This window comes from Mastigoproctus giganteus, chromosome 6 (genome assembly GCF_048544385.1).
Source record: "Mastigoproctus giganteus isolate SK-2022 chromosome 6, ASM4854438v1, whole genome shotgun sequence".
NCBI classification, from domain to species: domain Eukaryota; kingdom Metazoa; phylum Arthropoda; class Arachnida; order Uropygi; family Thelyphonidae; genus Mastigoproctus; species Mastigoproctus giganteus.
The window spans coordinates 145,704,095-145,725,456 of record NC_143580.1 but is presented as its reverse complement, the minus strand read 5'-3'; the positions used below and the strand labels follow the sequence as shown (position 1 = coordinate 145,725,456).

Genomic DNA, 21,362 nt, shown 5'->3' with positions numbered 1-21,362 from the left:
AGGAAGAGCTTTAAAAAACAACCCTGTTTCGTCACAGTTGTAAATATCTTTAGCTTCAAAATCGCGACATAAATCTTCCATTTTGACGGTCCACTCTGTTACAACCCCAGTATCAACAGATCCACCTTCACCACTTACGGTTTTCCAAGAAATTTTATGCCGAGTTTTGAACTTGTCTAGCCATCCCACAGAAGCTTTGAATTCATTTACTCCCATAGATTTTGCAACCTCCAAAGCCTTTTCTCTAATAATAGGCCCATTAATGGGAATTTTTTTAGCACGTGCGCGACAAAACCACTTATACGTAACATTGTAAATTTGAAGTCCAACGGTTTTCGGGAATGATTTTTGAACCTGATCATTTACGTGTTGCCAAAATTGTTTGAGCAGTTCATTTTTTTTCTTTAGGATGTCGCTTACCTGCATCTTCCCGATTTTGAATTTTGCAGCGAGATTGCGAACACTATTTTTTTGCCGATCATACGCATTAATGAGTTCAACTTTATCTTTTAAAGTTAAATGTTTACGAGAAGACATTGTACACTTCACACGACACTGAACAAAACTGAAAACTGAAACTCAAAAGACGAAAGGCCGACAAAATTCTCCCCCCCACTGCACACACCGAATTCATCAGAAGTTTTACATGTACCTTAAAATTCTTGAAAAAGAGTTTAGAACTGACGTAAACCTTGATAAAATTCAGAGAATTGGAAATAGAAAATAAACACACGATTGAGGTAATACGTGGAAGAAACATTCCTAGAAAAAGGGTCGTGAGCTCGCCCGCTGTCCGTTATGGGGAGATCAAATTAAGTGCTAATCTAAACGAAACAGTGGAGATTGCCTGTCCGCCTCCGTTACAGAGAATGTCCGCTAGACAGAAGCTGAAAACACATTAAAACCAATAGAGGAGAGTTGGGGAATTTGAAAATGTCTGTTAAAGAGAGGTGTCCGTTAGGAGAAGTTTCACTCTACCAGTAACAACCCATAATCCCTTTAATCTTTTATCAATTAAGGAAATTGCAAAAAATTAATGTACTGATATGGACTCACCACTGCTTTAAGAGTAACAGCACAAGTACTCAAGATCTTCCAAGACAATATAAATTCTTTATTCAGTCTTAGTGAGTTTGTAAGTGATGAACGTAGAGGCAGCAACAAGATAAATGAAGGTCTTTTCTAATCTTAATATTTTAGAAGGTTTAGATTACAATATTATGTATGAGGTCTGATCAAAACAGTTTATTTTTATTTATTTTTCTAAAAAAAATTAGGGTACATACAACATTTTTATAAGTGATGTCCTTCAAAGCAGTTTATCCTAATGGTATAAGAGTGTCCAAATCCTGCCATTTGAAGCTGCTCTAGTATTCTGTAAGACCTTATCAACAAAGGGTTCACTGTCAGGATAGTGAATCCTTTCGACATCATCATCCAACAGGCTTGGAACAAATTTTGCCAACACCATGCTTGTGAAGGTTTTCATTAAAAATTACTTAGTCCAATTCAAAGGAGATTCCCAATTCATCAGCAGTCTCTGAGATGGTTAATTGCTTATCTGAACAAATTTTTAATGCTCTTTACCAAATCTTTCATAATTACTTGAAGATGAAGGTCAATCTGATGTTTTGTAATAAACTCTCAGAACTTTTTAATCAGACATCATATATATGAACAGCATATGTTAAATACATAAATGTTGAAAATTTTTATTCTCATTCATTTTACTTTAAAAAGGCAAGCATCCTGTTAAAGTTGAGCTTTGAGTCATAATAAGGTGGAAAGTTTGTAAATCGGGAAATTACTAGTATTAGATCTATAATGGACTATATCTTTAGGACAACATCCAGCTATCTGGATGGCTGGATTGCAAGTAATCAGTTTTATTCTGATTGCTTGCAATTAATAATCATTGCAGGTTGTATTTTTGGATATATCCTTTCAGCAGACTTTTATTCCCTCACTTAAATTATATAAACTCAAATTAGATACTTATAGACACTTCTACTGTAATAGTAGCAGATTTCTGGTATATTGCATTTTAAAAGTTCATTGCTCTGTTTGATGAGTCAGTTTATATTACTTTTTTTCATGATTAATATGGTTAGAACCTAATTTTTTTATTATTTTATAATATTTTAAAGGAAAAGGAATCAACAGAAGATTATAATGTGGCTTGCATTCTTACATTACCTCCTTATCAACGAAAAGGTTTTGGAAAGTTGCTCATTGAATTTAGTAAGTTTATATCTCATCAGCTTCAAATAAATATATATATATATATTTATTTTTGTATGATTTTTTTTATTTTCATGTATATAAAAATTGTTAATATTCATTCTTCCATGTCTATCTATTTCATTTTTCCTTTTTCTTTTTTTTTTTTCTTTTTGAAGAGCATTAAGAAAATTCAATAATTTTCTTAATGCTCTTCCACTTGGGAGAGCTGGGTTAATGAATTCCTTCAAAGTGAGGATATTCTTTGGATGGAATGGCCAGATCTCCAGACCTGAATCCATAAGTATGTCTGAAATGTTTTAGGAAGACAAACTGTATAGACTTCTCAGAATCCCTTACACCCAGATTTGCTCTTCTATAGGAGTAGAATTGCCACAAGGCTTTATTATAATAAGCATAGAAGCTCATTGTGAGAGTTTTTGGCTGTCAAGGGTGATCATTTCTTATTTTAAATACATAGCACTATTTCCCAGTTTTAGCAAATCATGATTATGATTTGTGAAAATAGATGTTCCATTTCAAGCTCAATATAATTCGTCTAATTTTTTTTTTTTTTTTTTCGAAAGATTTAATAGAATTCCACAAGTATATATTTTTCATGATAGTACAGATTTTATGGTTGTAATTTAATTTTTGGATATTGGTGTAACAAGACTTGGTATAACTTCAGTAGAGTAATAGTTATCAACAGATTACTATAAAATGCTTCTTGAAAACACATTCACTGCTTCCTTGTGCAAATGTGGCTTTGGATTTTTAATCCCTTAGAGGTAAAACCACCTTACTTTTAGAACTTTTTCTTACAGTTTGCAGAAGAAAAATAGGATAGTTTTGTCACGCAACCTTCACCAGAGGCTTGTTAATTCAATTATGATGAGAAGAATGCCCAAAAATGTCTCTTCCCTTTTCTGTCCAGATTGACTATTTCATGGTTTTCAATCCTGGGCCAAAAAAGGTCATCGGAAATGTTGGCAGCAAAAGTGCTAAAGACTGAACTCCAACTCATTTGTAAATAAAAGATTGGACTCTCTTAATTTGGCATTGTCTACAAGTGAGATTAATTCTCCTCTTGGAGTGGTGAGGGAAATACAAAATAGGGCCATCCAGCAGAGGGGACCTTTTGTGATGCTTCTATATACAGTTTGCCCCTAAACTGTTATTCCTGTGGCCACTGAGAACGCCCTTGCTCAAGAGAAAGAGAGAGAGAGAGAGAGAGAGAGAGAGAGAGAGAGAGAGAGAGAGAGAGAGAGAGAGAGAGAGAGAGAGAGAGAGAGATGCCAGCAGTCACCCTGAGGTGTAACTCTTGGGTGATTGAACTTAACTTCAAGGCACCTATCCTTTCTTGATGGCAAGTTCAAGATCAGCCAGGGTGTCCTAGTGTGGAAGTACTGGTCTTATCTTGAAATGACTGTTCTTAACCCTTGAGAAGTCACACAAAAATTAAAACTTAAGCAGTTATACAAAGCTATGAAATTTGGCTAGAACGTTTTAGGAATTATTTTATAAGTTAGAATTTAACTTGATTTTGTTCTTTTCAAAGTAGTTCTCTTAGGTAGTCTACTTGGGGCCAATCTCTTCTGCCATGATCAGAAACACTTATGGGACTCATTTACTGATATTAATTTTAGTTCTCTAATGTATACTGCTAGACTTCCTTCATATATCCAAAGTGTGCCCCTTTCAGTAAAGTCTTGATACAGAGGATATAAAGATGTTAAATGGAAGCAAATTGAGAATGGGGATTACATGTGAGGGATTTGTTTTTCACTTTTTGCTTATCAGCAATGCATTGCGAACTGGTACTTTGTTGTGATGCCTTCTCAGACCGCATTCAACACCCACTTGTCTTGTCATGGTTTGCACCTTTTCCTTCAAATGCTCTGAACATGAAGATAAAATGGATGTTGAAACAGTGACTGTGTTTCATGAACTTGTAGGGAAAACTCCATGTGGCTTGAGACCCATCATATGAGACTGTTCAATAAATGTCAGTAACTCCATACAGAAAGAATTTAGCTTTAAATTGCCAAAGGAACAAAAAAAAAAAAAAAAAAAAAAGCTAGGATGGTCACTGTTGGTTACAAGTTTGAGCACATGATAGATAAACTTATTACAAAAAATATATTTAATCTTTTATGTTGTCATTGCCTATTTTTGTGCCAAATATTAGCAGTCCAGTTATTAATATTTTACAATTTAAGTACTGAAATGCACTGCAGTTTTTTTTACAATTCTGACAGTGAGCAGGACATAAGCCAATGCCCATTATTAAAAATTATAACATAAAGGGTATTTAAGTAATAAAAATACTTAACTCCATCTGATAAACCAACAGAATTATAGTTTGTTGGTTCTGGACTGCAGCACAGTTAGTAGGAAATGAGTTCCAAATAATTTTTCCCTAAATCCAAGAACGTTTTTGAAGCTCTTTGGGTTCCATTATCAAGTCTAAAGAGAGTTGAAAGAAAAGAAAGGAGAGATCATATATAAGTTTTAAAACCCAAATTAGGTTAACACCTTAATCAAAGATGATATTTTAGATAAGTATTTTAAATAAAATAGTTGCAGACATTTTGTTGACCCAGGACAGTGTACAGACAGTATCACCTCCTTTACTAAATATTAAAAAAAAAACCTTATATTAAGAAATACTGATAATAAAGGGGTGCAATGGCCCAGTGGTTACGATACTGGACTACCAGCCTGATGGACCTGGGTTTGAGTCCCGCCTTGTTGGGAGCAAACATGACCATTACACTGGAATAATAATAATAATAATAATAGTAGTAAAAAAGTACAATAATAATAATAATGGTAATAATATAAAAAGAAAAAATTTCAAAGTCGCTTCAGCAGACCTACCTCCTCCGAAGTCGAAGTGATCGCTGAGGCGAGTAGTGGTGCCATCTGGTGTCATTCTAGAGAACTAATACCACCACTGGATACAAGCCAAAGCCAAACAGGTCCACCTCCATAGAGGGATGATGATGTCAAAGACAACTAATGAACATACTGCATGGAGTGTGGCATATGATAAAATCACTCGTGTTCAAGCCTTAGGCAGAGGGGTCGGCTTGAAAAATCAGAGACAGTCTCCAGAGGAACACAGTGGAGCAGGTGATGCTGTCCCCAATACAACTACCACAAGGGAAGGGTTAGACAGACCCGGGCAAACTATGGCCCACGGACTGCATGCAGCCTGCCGCACATTTTTTTGTGGCCCGCGAGCTTTAATTGTATTTTCGAAAAAAGTTTACTTATTTTATGCCTTTTGCGATGCCTTTTTGAAAAATAAATTTGTATATGTAATACATTATAGAATTCGTCGACTCGTAAATTGTTTTATCATCTCTGTATTGTTCAAATTGAGATAGAATTTGAAATTGGGCATGAACCGGAGTGAGCCAACGGGCGCTTTTATAATGGTATAATTTTCAATTATAAACTAACCGCGCGAAACTACGGTAACAGACAACCGGTGATGACGACAATGGCTTTGCTGCGGTGGCGGAGTAATAGGATAGGACTGCTGACCGGCCGCAGTTCCGATCTTGTATTCTCTGACGGTCATCCTGCAGTTAGTTTTTTTGCATTATCTTTGGTTATCATCTTGGTGCAAGTAGCGATAAAAATAATATTTACGCCCTTTTAAAAATGAATAAAAAACGAAAAATTCAACAAGAGCATCGTGTCTTCAATGAAGAGTGGAACACAAAATATTTTTTTGCTAACATAAATAACGAGACTATTTGTCTCATCTGCCAGGAGTGTGTCCCAGTGTTGAAAGAGTACAAGACATTTCACTACTAAACATTCCGAATATGGTGCCAATTTAACTTCGGAAACGAGAAAGAAACTGCTGATGGATTGATTCAAAATTTATCTAGACAACAAAATATTTTTACGCGGATAACTAAGGAACAAGAAGCTACTGTAGGGGCAAGTTTTGTTATTTCTCATATAATTGCAAAAAGCAACGAGCCTTTTTCTGATGGAGACTATATTAAAGAATGTATAACTGAAGCTTGTGGAATTATATGTCCTGACATTAAACACAAATTTTTTGAGAATATAAGTTTATCTCGGCAAACCATAGTAAGATGAATTGAATGTATCGATACAAATTTGAATGAGCAATTATTATCAGTATTATAATCCATAACATGGTACTCGATAGCTTTCGACGAAAGTAACGACCAAAAGAATACTGCGAAGTTATTAATTTTCATATGTGGATGTACCTCTAATTTTGAAATTATTGAAGAGCTTCTTTCAATGGAGTCTCTTAAAGACCAAACAACGGGAGCTGATATATTTGAAAAGGTTGAAAAATGCTTAACAAGATATAATTTTCAATGGAACAAAATGATAAGCGTAACAACTGACGGAGCACCAAGTTTGACAGGTAAAAATGTTGGAGCGTTAAAGAAAATTCAGGATAAAATTTGTGAAAATTATCCTGATTATAATTTAATTACAATTCATTGTATTATACATCAACTATTATGTAAAAATGTGTTAAAAGTTGAACATGTCACATCTTGTATTATTAAACTAGTAAATTTAATACGATCGAGGGGCCTGAAACACAGACAATTCGTTAATTTTCTTCAAGATATTGAATTCGAGTACACAGATATTTCCTATCATAGCCAAATTCGATGGCTTAGCTTAGGAAAAGTTCCTTGGCGAGTATGGGATCTTACAGATGACATCGTTCTATTTTTAAAACTGAAAAATATTATGGACTTTCCCGAATTAACTGATAATAACTGGATTTGTGAATTTGCGTTTACCCTGAACATCGTGACACACTTAAATACTCTCAACACCGTGTTACAAGGGAAAAATTTATACGCCCATGATAAGGTAAAAAGTTTGAATGGATTTCAATTAAAACTCCAGTTGTTCCTTCGACATTTATTGATTAACAAGGTAGACCACTTTCCAACCATGAAGTTGCTGAAGATTCCAGAAAGTAAATTTGAAAAATATTGTAAAATTATCAATGCTTTGAATGACTACTTTTCACAAAGATTTGGCGACTTCCGAAAAATTGAGACAAGTTTAGCAATAGTGCGCGACCCATTTTCAATAGAAATTGATAGTGCACCGAGTGAACCACAACTTCAGATTATAGATCTGCAGTGGGATATCGATTTGAGGGAATTTCATCGTTGTGAGGAATGTAAATTTTACAATACTTTTAATTCGGACAAATTCGACGAACTTAAAGATTTTTCCTGAAAAATGTTGGTTATTTTTGGATCAACCTACATGCGTGAACAAACATTTTCCATCATGAATCTAAATAAAAATTCTTTACGATCAAGCATCACCGATGAACATTTACAAGCAGTTTTAAGAATCTCAACTACAAAATTAACACCCGAAATTAAAAAATGTTAAAAGATGTAAAACAGTTCCATTCATCTCATTAAATTCTTGGTTGTTAGAGAATAATTTTTTTCTTATGTTATATTTCTTCTTCATGATAACAAATAATATATATCTAAAAATAGTATTTTACAACGTGCAGCCCACCTTCTTTTTGAATTCCTAATGTGGCCCTTCAGCCAAAAGGTTTGCCCAGGCCTGTGTTAGACCATCCAGCCCAACCAATTGGAAGTGCTTCCTGTGGAACTGTGCTAGTGATGACACAGGAAGAAAGAAAATGCCAACGCATGAAGTGAAGCATGGAAATGAATATGTTCATCATGTGATCATGCCAACATACTACGAAGTAACCAAGGTATTTATTAATTGAGGTGGCCTGTGACTTGCCCCCAGGATTCTATGATGATGTACAGGATGAGACTACATAGCAAGTGGTTGGAACAATTCCCGGATGTTTATGTCACCGAATCAGAGAAGGACCATCATCACAAAGAACCTGATAGCTCCTGTAATCTTGGAAATAGTCAAGCAGGATGTGAGCAGACAACTACAAAGAACAAAGAATATGGAAACAGAAGAGGAAGAGCAAGAGAAATACAACCCAGAGCAGCTGAAGTGGAAACAATGAGGTCATGATATATCAAATAAAAGATGAGTGGAAGAAGAATCTAACAGAATTCGAGAGAATGGACCTCATAATGACCTCATAATCACTGAAGCAGAGACCTAATAGAATCGTGGGGGCAAGTCACAGGCCACCTCAATCAATAAATAATACCACATTACCTTAACAACAACACCAGTGCAAGGCTGGAGGCCATCCACACAGCCATATACTTTGCTGCTGTAACAGCCACCACAGAAGAGAAATGAGAGACCACAAGAAATGAAGAAGGAACCGCCTGCTCTTGTGGTCTCACAAGAAATGAGAGACTACAAGAAGGAACCACCTTCTTGGGAAAGAAGGCTTCAGCAAAAGATGAAAGAATTAAGAGTCAAGGTAGGCCAATTGACCCAGTATCAACGGGGTAGTAGGAGTAAGAAGTTGATTGAAAAAGTGAAAAGCATCTTCAAAAGAGACAATGTCCACAGCAAACATAAGACCAAAAATCAGAGAATAGGGGAATACTTAGACACACTAAAGCAGAACCTCCTCACTCTCTGCCAATGCATATAGAGTTCCCAGCGGAAAATAAACAACAGAGTCTGATGAAAACCAAAGCCTTCTACAGGAGTATTATACAAGACAAGAAAGACAGCAGTGGACCACCCAAGCATAAGATGATTGAGGTGTTCTGGGGCAACATATGGAGCAGTGAATAAGACATAATAGCTAAGCCCCCTGGATACAACTAGAACGGAAGAAAACTAAGACTGTAGAGGTGATGACAGAATGGGAGATTCAGGAGAAAGAAGTACAATAGTCAATCAGGAAGTCCCACAACTGGTGAACCCCAGGAATAGATAACATCCATAACTACTGGTACAAGAACTGGCACAAATACCTAGCAGAGTAGTTAACCTGGATGATAAGTCATCCAGAGACAATCCCAGAATTTCTTACCCAAGGAATCACATATCTGAAGGCTAAGGACCAAGATACAAGATATCAAAATACAGGCCAATCACCTTTCTCATAATGATGTACATGATCCTGACCAGCTGCATAACTAAGAAGATATCAGACCACTTGGAGAGTTAGAACATCATGGCCGAACAGCAGAAGGAATGCAAGCGGATGAGCAAAGGATGCAAGGAGCAATTAACCATTGATGTGACAATTATAGAGTAAACCTACAAGAAGCACAGCAACCTGCACACAGCCTACATCAATTACCATAAGGCCTTCGACTCCATGCCTCACAGCTGGCTAACAGAGATGCTGAAGATATACAAAGTCAATCCGACAGTGACAAACTTCCTAAAAGCAACCATGGCGAAATAGAGTACTAGCATCAAGGTCAAGAACACCACAGCCAGACCAATCCCATCAGCAGAGGAATCTTTCAGGGAGATGCCCTGAGCCCACTGCAGTTCTGTCTAGCACTCAACCCGCTATCTACCATGCTTAACAACAACAAGTATGGATATACTTTCAAAGAAGGAAATAAAAACCTGTACACTTTCTCCTACCTGATATACATCATCAGCCATTTTCAATCCACTGCAGGATGAAGGCCTCTCCAGCAACTTTCCAGTTCCTTCTGTTTTGAGCACTGGCCATCCATTTACTACCCAAAAACTCATGAATTTCATCTATCCATCTCCGCCTTTGTCTTCCAGGTTTTCTTCTAGCTTCTCTTGGGTACCATTCTGTTATTTTCTTAGTCCATCTGTCATCATGTCTTCAAGCTATGTGTCCTGCCCAAGACCATTTTAGTTCTTTAGTTTTGATAAGAATGTCCTTTACTTGAGTTTGCTGCCTAATCCATGTGTTTTTCTTCTTATTTAACAGTCTGATTCCCAGTATAATTCGTTCCATTCTTCGCTGTGTAGTTCTCAGCTTCTCTTCCATTCTTTTGGTGAGTGCCCAAGTTTCACTTCCATAAGTCATGGTGGGGAGTATACATTGATTCATTATTTTACGTTTCAGACAAACTGGGATATTGCTCTTCAGTATGTGACTATATTTCCTGAATGCTATCCATCCAAAATTTATTCTTCTCTTGACTTCCAGCCATATATCATTATTACAGCTAATAACTTGTCCCAGATAATTATATGACTCCACCTTTTCAATTACTGCTCCTTCAATCATTATTTCCCTTTCCGTGGCATACTTGATCATCATTACTTTTGTTTTAGCCATATTCATCTTTAGTCCAAAATCCTTACTAACTGTGCATAACTGATTAAGATTTTCCTCTAATTCTTTGGGATCATGGCTTATGACCACAATGTCATCTGCAAATCGTGAATGGTATACATGGATGACATCAAGCTCTACGCAGCAACCATGAAGAAACTCCAACAGCTACTCCAGATCACTGAATAATTCAGCAATGATATCAGGATGGAATTTGGACTGGACAAATGCAAGACCCACGAATTTCATCAGAGGAAATTAGTCAGCTGAAACTACCAGCTGCAGACTGGTAAAGAGATTGAAACCATGATGGGAAAGAGCTGTACAAATACCTGGGATGATGCAAGCTCAGCAGTTAGAGCACACAAGATCAAGGCTTGCTCAAAGCAAAGCTGAATAGATGGAACACAATAAAAGCCATAAATACCTATGCAGTCCCAGTGCTGACATACTCCTTTGGGATTGTGGATTGGACTAACATCGAGCTGGAGGACATCATGAGAATGACAAGGACAATGATGACCAAGAGCTGCCAACACCACCCGAAGTCTGTGGAGAGACTGACAAAGCACGGAAAGGAGGAAGGGGCTTGATCGACCTCTTCGAGCAACAGAAGAAAGTGATAGCAAACTTGAAGAATTACTTCCAGAAAAGCACAGCTCCACTCTTCCAGGCCATAAGGAAGATAGACAAGTGGTACATCACCACCACAAAACCTAAGCATGGAGATATTACAAATGAAGCTATAAAGATGTACAGACACTCCATGGCAGACACTACAATGACCTCCATCAAGACCACATAGATAAAATGGCTTCCAGTGCATGGCTCACGAGTGGGACGCTCCTTCCCAAAACTGAAGGATTAGTGCTCGCCATCCAAGATCAGACAATCAGCAGCAGAAACTATAAAGAATACATCGCCAAGGAGCCTGGAATAGCAAATGACACATGTCGACTATACCACCTGGCCTCAGAAACAATCGAACACATCACTGATGGATGCAAGATGATCACCCAGACAGAGTACACTTGTAAACACGACCAGGTAACCAGGATAATACATCAGAAACTAGTGAGGAAATACCAGTTGATCAAAGAAAGTATACGGTACTCTAAGTACAAACTCCCAGGCCGTGCTAGAGATCCCTACCCACAAGCTGAACTGGGACCATGCCATAATAATGAAAAAGACAATCCCACAGAACAGACTGGATAATAACCTTTTTGACAAGAAGGAAAAGCCTATCTATCTGATTGACATAGTGGTGTCCAACATTGGCAACCACTAGAAAACCCATAAGGAAAAGATCAGGAAGCACACAGAGCTAAGACAGGAGATCAAAGAGATGTTGCATATGCAACAAGTAACAACCATCGCAGTCATCATGTCAACCACTGGTATGGTGCCAAAGACCCTGGCGCCTCCGTAGCCAGGTGGGAAGGAGTAGCAGCAGTGCGTAGTACACGCTTCTTGATTAGACCGGGGTTCGAGCCCGTCACCACCAAATACGGAGCATGTGAAAAGGTCAGGGAATGACCACCGCACCGGAGCAATATAGCCTTAGTTGCTAATGCTCCTAAAAACCAAATAACAACAACAAATAACAACAGCCAAAGACCCTACACAAGAGCTTAGCAGCAGTATGTCTGCCAGAAAATCCCTACAAGGAACTCTAGAAAGTCATAATCCTGAACATGTATAGGCAGGATAGTCAGAGAGTTCTTTGACCAGTGGTAACACCCCCAACATAACAACCAACCTGTGCACTTCGTACAAGTACCCATCATGCGGTGGAATCCTCCCACTCCCATTAGGGAGAAATAATGTAATAACAATAATAATAATAATTAAAAAACTTTACCGGAACACAACTTTTAGTTGTGTGTTCTTGCAAGTGTTTCTCTTCTTATTGTTTTTTCTTCTGATGTACAAGTTGTATATAAATTATTCACCTGATTATGAATCTCGATTAAAAGTTTACTGTAATTGGTATATTAAATGGTTTGCTACAATTATCAAAACAACACTTAGTGAATTGTTTCTCATGTGGTGCACTTGGTGCCAGTACCTGAGATCCCAGCAAACATTGTGACATTACAACATTAAAATGACAACAGTGTAGGAGAAAGCAATGTGTGCATTGTGACTGTGGGATATCAAATCTCCAGTGACTGTAAAGAGACATTTTCAATGGAAATTCCAGAAAACTCCTTGTATGGAACAATAAATGAGACAATGGTTGAAACAGTTTCAAGAAACTAGCAGTGTGCTGTACCAGAAAGGAGCAGGTAGACCTAGTGCATTTGCAGATAAAATTTTGGAAATTCAGAAAGCGTTTACCTGAAGTCCTACAAAATCTATCTGGCAGGCAAGGCGCCTCCGTAGCCAGGTGGGCAGGAGCAGCAGTGCATAGCACACGCTTCTTGATTTGACTGGGGTTCGAGCCCGTGACCACCAAATACGGAGGATGCGGAAAGGTCAGGGAATGACCACCGCATATCCCCGGAGCAATATGGCCTTAGTTGCTAATGCTCCTAAAAACCAAATAACAACAACAACAACTGCCAGGCAAGCTGCTAATACTGTGAGAAACATTGCACATGGTGGTTCACTAGAAATTGATACTGTATGCTTACAAAGTGCAAATTATCCAGGAAATTAAGCCTTGTGACAAACCACAAGAGGAATTCACTGTTCACATTCTCAACCATACAGACAAAGTTGAGACGTTTCTGGAAAATGTTGTTTTCAATGATGAAGTGACATTCTATCTCTCTGGTAAAGTTAACAGACACATCGCTGCATATGGGGGATCTGAAAATTCCCCCTCAATTCATGAACATGAGCATGGTAGTCCCAAGGTAAATGTGTGGTGCGCATTGTCCTTCAGCCAAGTGATTGGGTCATTTTTCTTCCACAAAAGCACTGTGTACTTCATAAATTACCTAGATATGCATGAATTGTATGCTGCAACCACATATTATATCAACAAGATGGGACACCACCACACTGGAGCTTGCATGTGTGCAATTTCCTCAATAAAAAATTTTGTAACTGGTGGATTGACCAGGATGGTTCCATTCCATGGCCTCCTTGTTCCCCTGATATCACATCCATGGATTTCTTTGTGTAGGATACTTATGTGCAAGGTGTGTGCAAAAAATGTTAGCATTGTCACAGATTTAAAAGACCAGATTGAACAGGCAGCGACTTCCATTTCTCAAGAGATACTTCAAAACACTTGAAATTAGTGTGTGTGTGTGTGTGTGTGTGTGTGTGTGTGTGTGTGTGTGTGTGTGTGTGTGTGTGTGTGTGTGTGTGTGTGTGTGTGTGTGTGTGTGTGTGTGTGTGTTGGGAAATCTGATAATTTCTATACATTGTCATCCTCAATCAACAAATCATTTGCAATTATTTTATTTATAATACCCAGTTGTGTGATTTATGATTTTATGTTCTGTAATTTAGATAGGTTAGAAATATCTAGAATACCAGTTTTTGATTAAGGTGTTACGCTAATTAAAACTTATATTATCCCTCCTATTTTTGTCTTTTATCTCTCTTTAGACGATAACAGAGCCCAAAGCAATTGAAATGTTTTCAGATTTAGAGCAAAATTATTTAATGGGAACTTATTTCATAATAATTGTACTTAATTTAGGAGCCAATAAACTATAATTTTGTTTGATTTATCACAAGGAGTTAAGTGTTTTTATTACTTTAAAATTAATAAACGAACAAATTGTAACAAATTAGCATGAACCTAGAGAATTTCATTTCTGTGCATCTGCCACACCACCCATTCCACAACCAGCAAACATAATATCTAATGCTTCAATATACAATATATGGATAGCCTATGTGGTATGTATATGAAAAAAAATAAATAATAATTGTTAGACTTCTATTGGTCTTATTTTAATGAAATTTAAGAAGGATGGACAGATTGTTCTAACAGAGCAAAATATAAAATTTTATTAAAATCCATTCACTAAGAGTCAAAGTATTAAATGTGAATGGACAAAAGAATAATAATTTCCAGATTTCTGTTGGTCTGATTTTAATAAAATTTGGGATTGCTTGATTGATCTTTTTTAAAGGACCAAATATAAATTTTCATGAAAATACATCGACTAGGAGTCAAGTTATTGCATGTGGACATGGTGGTGGTGCCAATCAGTAGACATGTTATGCATATATGGTGATGTACCTAAAAATACCAATTTTGTTTAAAAAAAAAAAAGGTATGATTAAAGAAGGGCTTTCTGTATCCATTTAAATTTATGGTTACAAGTAATAATGTTTAATACATTAATAAAAGTTTATTATTTAAAAAAAATTGTATTATTTGTGTTCTATTTGAGTGCAACTCTATGAACACATTGTTTTCAATATAAACATTGTTGCTGGATATTTACTTATAACTAGATGTACCCGGTGTAACATATGCCATCTTTCTGATTATGGTGTAAATAGTTTAATCTAGATCCTGCAGTCTTCACCATTCTTGTTTAGCAGTGATATAATTCTACAGCAGTCACCTGTGGGATATATGCATATGTCTCTATTTGCAGGTGGTTCCCCAACAAATATTGCAGCAACTTCCATTTTGGATGTGGGTGCATTATATCATCTCGTCCAATTGTTGCATTACTTTGGCCATACACCCTTGGTTTGATTGTTTTTCAAGCCGTTTTGTTGTTGCTTCATTAGAATCGAAAATATAAAATTGTCCATATCCTGGCTTATTTGTCTCGTTTGGATATAGCGGTGAGACCAAATGGTAAATCTGGCCATGTATTCTAAAACAGTATGGACCATTTCCAGGTGGTGATTTGATCTCTGCAACTATTGATGCGAGCGCCATTGCTGAGTTGTACTCTCGTATATGTTCTCTGTAGTTATTTGTTTCACATGTATCCTCTGTAAGCAGCTCTCGTAATAGAGTAGGTGTCTCAGACAGTGGGTCAAGTGAAATCTTTCCATGATGACAGCATTAGTGTAATTATTCGATGTGTTTAACTCATGCACCCAATATCTTGCATTGCAATACTCACAGTTGTAACACATATTTCCTATGTCATGCTCTTCCACATTAATTACAGTTTGTTGATTATTCACATCCGGTACTTCTATTTGATTAGTCCATGGCATTTCACCCGACTTCTCATTTCCAATCTTGCTTCTCTTTCTTCAATGTTTTCTGTGTCTTCATAGTCGTAGAATCTCTTTTCGGTCTCTTAGTCTATTAGATCTCTCTAATGTTTCATAGCATTTCTCCTACATTTTCTCAAAGTTCTTACACACTGTTCTGCCATTTTTATACTTCTTAAAACTTAGAACGGTTTATTAAAATTGAAGAAAGATAAAATAAACATACATCAATAGCTTTCAGGCATAGGTTAACTTTCTTAAGTTGAAAAATGTTAGTACAAAAATTAATGAAGAATGCCCAGTATGGTGGTCATGCGAGGTGAACTGCTTGAATAGGTGCTGCCAACAATTAGCAGTTAGAAAATTTGGGCAGCATACCTAAGCATTTTATATATATAGGTTATTTTTTATAATTCAGACTACCCCTTGCTTGGTAGTCAAAATTACTGCTGTTTTACTGGACACATTGTTTTAGCATTAGAATATCTTCTGTCATATCAGATCAACTTCATCCTGCAATGCTTCATTTTTAGCTGGATTGCGAGATTAGTATTAGCTATATAGTGCAAAGAAGTCACAGATTTTGCTGAACTGGCCAAAAGAAAGAAAGTAGATAAGAAAATATAAATCTGCTTCCCTCCTCACACAGGTAACTATCCAGTTGACCTTTGAATTTCTTCAAACTGTCAGCCTCAACTACAGGAACAAGTTATCTGAAAAGGCAGCTTATTCCAGCAATAAACCACTCACCAAAAGAAAACTTCCTACAATCTAGTTTAAACCACTTCTTCTGTAATTTTAATTTATGGTCCCTAGTTTTGGAATTCTTCATAACGGTGAAAATTCTGCTTTCATTCACTTTGATAACCCCTCTCAGAGCCTTATAAACCTCAACCAGGTCCCCCTCTAATTGCCAAGCTGAGTAGCCCACATAATTGAAGTCTTTCTTTCTCTGTGCGGTCTCCTTTTGCCAATCTCACAATCGGCATGCAAGTTGCTCTTCTTTGGACCCTTTCAAGAAGCTCAATATCTTTTTTCAGATGAGATTTCCATACTTGGACACAGTATTCCAAATGTGGTCTTACATTTGCCTTGTAGATTGGAATTATGACCTGTCTATCTCTACAGGATACTGAAGCCCATAGCGTCCTGTCGATAACTCATTGACAGGCACCATGGGAATTACTCTCATTAATCACCCTTTCCTGGCTGCCTGATTACACTGCTCAGAAAACTTCATATCTGCCCATATCATAACTCCCAGATCCCTTTCTTCCTCTACTGTTCCTATTTGACCCCACAAATATAAGTTATTTTGTGGTTGCTATTTCCCAAGCACAAGACCTTGCATTTTTCTACATTAAAACAATCTGTCACTTTTCTAACCATTTTTGAAGCCTGTCCTTCAGAGTCACTTGAACAAGTCACCCTGAAGGAGCACTGCTTGGCACTCATCATTAACAATTCTCCCAATCTTTATGTTGTCTGCAAATTTTGGCATCACATCCTTTATCCCTTCATTGATGTCGTTAATGAAAATCAGAAACAATAGTGGTCCACCAACCGATCCTCAGGGGACTCCACTTCTGATTACACAAACCTGAAGAATATTCATTAATCACAACCCTCTGCCTTGCCTTCTTCCCAGCAGCCACCCTGAAATCCATCTTAGAATCTTTCCAATAATCCCAACATCTTCCAGTTTATACAGTAACCTCTCGTGAGGGACTGAGCCAAATGCACTTAGAATTCTGTTTGGTATAATTATACTACTAACAAACATCTACAGATTCTTACTACTATTCTTACCAATCTGACAGTATTACCTCTTGGTAATTTTGGTCTCTAGTTTCATCTGTTTCCAAGCCCTGAATCAATACATGACAATATTTCATGTGCCTCTTCCCGTTCTTCTAGCCTTCCCAAACGTACTTGCCACACAACCTGTTAACCAGGCCAACTCTTACTAACTCGAAGTTAGCCACCTAAACATTTCAACTCCCAAACTTTATCCACAATCTCTTTCGCCACTTGGCCCAGCTCGCTTTATTTTTTAACGCACACAGATTGAATTTAAATCATAGTCTTCTCTATTAGTGAAGCGTTACTAAGTCGAGGTAGTGCAATGCGTGGGCAACTCGTTGCGAAGGATGAGCATAATATGAGATACAGATGAAATGATGCCTTTCACCCTACTACTGTAGTTTTTCTTTAAGAGTTGTCTATGGTATAGCTACACTGATATTATATAGACACAGATAGAATATAACACTACAAATGTTGTATTCTGTGTGATAGAATATAACATTTGTTATATAGAACAAATGTTACATAACAAATATAACATTTGTTATGTATTATATTCTATAGATAGTGGCGCCTCCGTAGCCAGGTGGGCAGGAGCAGCAGTGCGTAGCACACACTTCTTGATTAGACTGGGGTTTGAGCCCGTGCCCACCAAATACAGAGGATGCGGAAAGGTCAGGGAATGACCACCGCATATCCCCGGAGAAATATGGCCTTAGTTGCTAATGCTCCTAAAAACAATATACAAACATAACTATAGATAGAATATACATTACAAATGTTATATTCTGTCTGTGTGATAAAATATAACATCACAAGACTGGTGTTGTGTGTTCTGAAGAAAAACTTTCTGACCTGATGATAATAAAATATTTTGAATTAAGAAATATTGCTGAATGCATATTGCAGTCTGTAGATGTCTGTTAGCAGTATAATTATACCAAACTGAATTCTAAGTGCAAAAAAGGTGAGCATGCATAATTTTGTAATTTCAGCTCTTAATGTTTTCTGCACTGTTCAGTGGAAGTGGCTGTTGGCTTCATGTTTATATTTTATTTCTGACTTTTTTTAGCAGAAATTCTATATTTTTTTATTTAAAAAAATATAAAAAAAGGATTTTTTTATATATTTAATTTTTTTAATAAAAATAAAAGCATGCAATAAGTACTGTAATCTATTAAGAGAAGATGATATGTTAGCTGCAAGCAAAATTTGAAAAAATGAAAAACTTTCCATAAATAAAAAAAATAAAATTGGCCAACCATCAGGTCTTGACTGACTCCCATTACATCTTTTACGTATCAGCGGACCTAAACTGTCGTTCGCCACTGTGGCATAGTGAGACTCCTGAACGTCGAGGAACCAGGAATGGCCAATATGTGGAGGAATTCCTGGCTAACAGCAGCTTCGTTGTCCTAAATCGACCAAACAATCTCCCCACGTTTAGTTCCACTCTCTGGGAGGTCACTATAGATGCAACAATGGCTACCAGATCCCTTGCCGGGCACCTAAATGATTGGACAGTGCAGGAAGACTGGACTTCCCCAGACCACAGGGCTATCACCTTCACAATACACAGATCACTTCACCGGGCTCCAACAAACAGTAAAAAACTCAACAGATATGCCTTTGACAAAGCCAACTGGAACAACTTTAAAGAAGCCATAATTAGAAACACAGAGAACCTGTCTTCCAATAACCTTCACAACCAAACCCCCGATCAACACCAGCGTGCTGTCATTAACGCCATCCTACAAGCAGCGGACCAGTCGATCCGGAGAAAGGCACCCCGGCCAGGCGCTGTGCCATGGTGGTCGCAGGAACTTGACCTACTTTTTTTTTTTTTTTTTTTTATGTGAACCCCAAACACGAGAGGTATTAGAATCTATAGTACTTAGTACCGTGCTTGGGTTAGAGGTTGAAAAGATGAAAGAAGATATTTGTTGACATTAGACTTGAACTTCTGTAGATTGTAATTTTCATGAAATACGTATGAAGGAAGGTTGTTCCAGAAAACAGCAGTTGAATGAATAAATGAGGAAGATGAAAAGTTGGTTCTGTGGGTTTGAAGTTGGACAGTAAATGGATGTTGGCTGGTGGCGGCACGTGTTCGGCCTGTTTTGAAAGAGAGAGCGGGAATTATAGAAGCCATTTCAGAAGAATAGTGCCCATGGAAGTATCTGTAGAAAAGGCATGCAGCAGAAACAGTACATCTATGAGAAAGCGAGTGAGAGACTCTGTTAGAGATGAATCATTAATTAACCTAACTGCCCTCTTCTGAATGGAATCAAGAAGCCTGACAGAGGTTTTGGGGGCAACACCCCAGATGTGGGAACAATATTCCATGGCAGGGCAGATTTGCGATTTGTACAGAGTGAGCAACTGTTTGGAAGAAAAGTAACGCCGAGAGCGAAAGAGAAAACCAAGTTTTTTAGATGCAGAGGAAGCAATATTTGTAATGTGCTTGTACCAAGAGAGATTAGAACTCAGCGTAATCCCCAAAACAGATATATCATTTTGCCTAGAAATTGGAGTGTCACTAAAGATAAGCATAGGAGCAGAAGAATCCTTTTTGCTAGATATAAGACAAGACTGAGTTTTAGAAGGGTTGAAATCAACTAAGTTGTCTTTGCCCCACTGGAGAATTACCTGAAGATTGGCATTTAAGGAATTGTTAGCAGATTTTCGAGAAGTTGAAGCTGATTGAGCAGGACAAGGTTTCTCAAAATGGAAAGTGGAATGCAATGTGCTATCATCGGCAAAGCTATGGATAGGATTTCCAGTCAATGGAAGAAGGTCATTAATATACAAGAGGAAAAGGGATATCTAACTCCTACCAGACCACTGCAGATAAAAATCTACAACAGAACGATCAAGTTGGCCACAGAACTCAAGTACCTAGGAGTGATCCTGGACTGAAATTTATCATTTACACCCCTCTTAAAATACATCCAGAAGAAAATGAAAAACTACGCTGCCATGCTTGCCAGGATTACCCGCCGTGACTGGGAGCTGAAAAGAAGAACCTTAGCAATACTTTACAAAGCAGCCATCATCCCTGTGATTGCATATGCTTCTGGTGTCTGGCACCATAAGGCCTCTACGGCGGTAAATCTTCGGCTACTCAACATCATTCACCGACCGATTTTATTAACCCTCACCAGAGCGTGCAGCACCGTATCTACTCATGCGCTGCAAGTACCCACTGGGACCCTCCCCCTTGATCTTGAAGTGATTCGCCTAGGCATGTTACAGCAGCTTAGACACGGAAATCCAACTACCTTCCAGGATCACCCACAGACCCAACTGCAAATCGGACAGTGGAGAAGAAAAGACTTCAGATCTATATGCGATCAATATGGCAGCAGTGCTGGACGACCTCCACAAAAGGGGAAGTCACGCGGAGGTTCCTCCCCGATATGCAACAAATATACCCACAGTATCCGGCATGACTTTGCCCTGGATTGTACAGCACGTATCTCCTAACAGGACATGGAGCTATCCGCCACAAATTACACCTTTTCGGACTCGAAAACAACCCAATGTGTGCATGTGGCTCTGTGGAGACCTGGGGACACCAGATGTATGACTGCGAACTTTATGAAGATCTTCGTATTGAATTAATCATCCAAGTGCACCTTAATCCCAAAAACCGGGAACACTACTTACTGGAAGATGAAGCCTCATATATAGCATTCACCAAGTTTGCCCAGAACCTGTATGCCAGACGATTGACCATTCCTCTGCATGCAAACATCGAATAAACGTGTCAAACAAAGCTTCTCAGAGACCCCCAACCAGACATCAGGTTTGACTGCTTGATCCTTCATGCAGGAAAAAACTGGAACTCTTCTGAGAAGTGACAAAACTCCACTTCCCAGAACATTGACTACCGGACGGGACAACAGTCCCATGAATGACTCCCAACTATGACATTTTGCACAACCTATTCAGCTAA

General features: G+C 37.8%; 1 protein-coding gene across 1 annotated transcript in view; it reads left to right on the top strand.

The window, feature by feature from the left end:
* Tip60 (Histone acetyltransferase Tip60) overlaps positions 1–21,362 on the top strand; it is a 228,849-nt gene that overhangs the window by 181,880 nt on the left and 25,607 nt on the right. Inside the window, exon 10 of the mRNA XM_090376520.1 lies at positions 2,148–2,241. Within this exon, the coding sequence (XP_090232646.1) occupies positions 2,148–2,241 (94 nt within the window). The remainder of the gene's footprint in view (positions 1–2,147; positions 2,242–21,362) is intronic.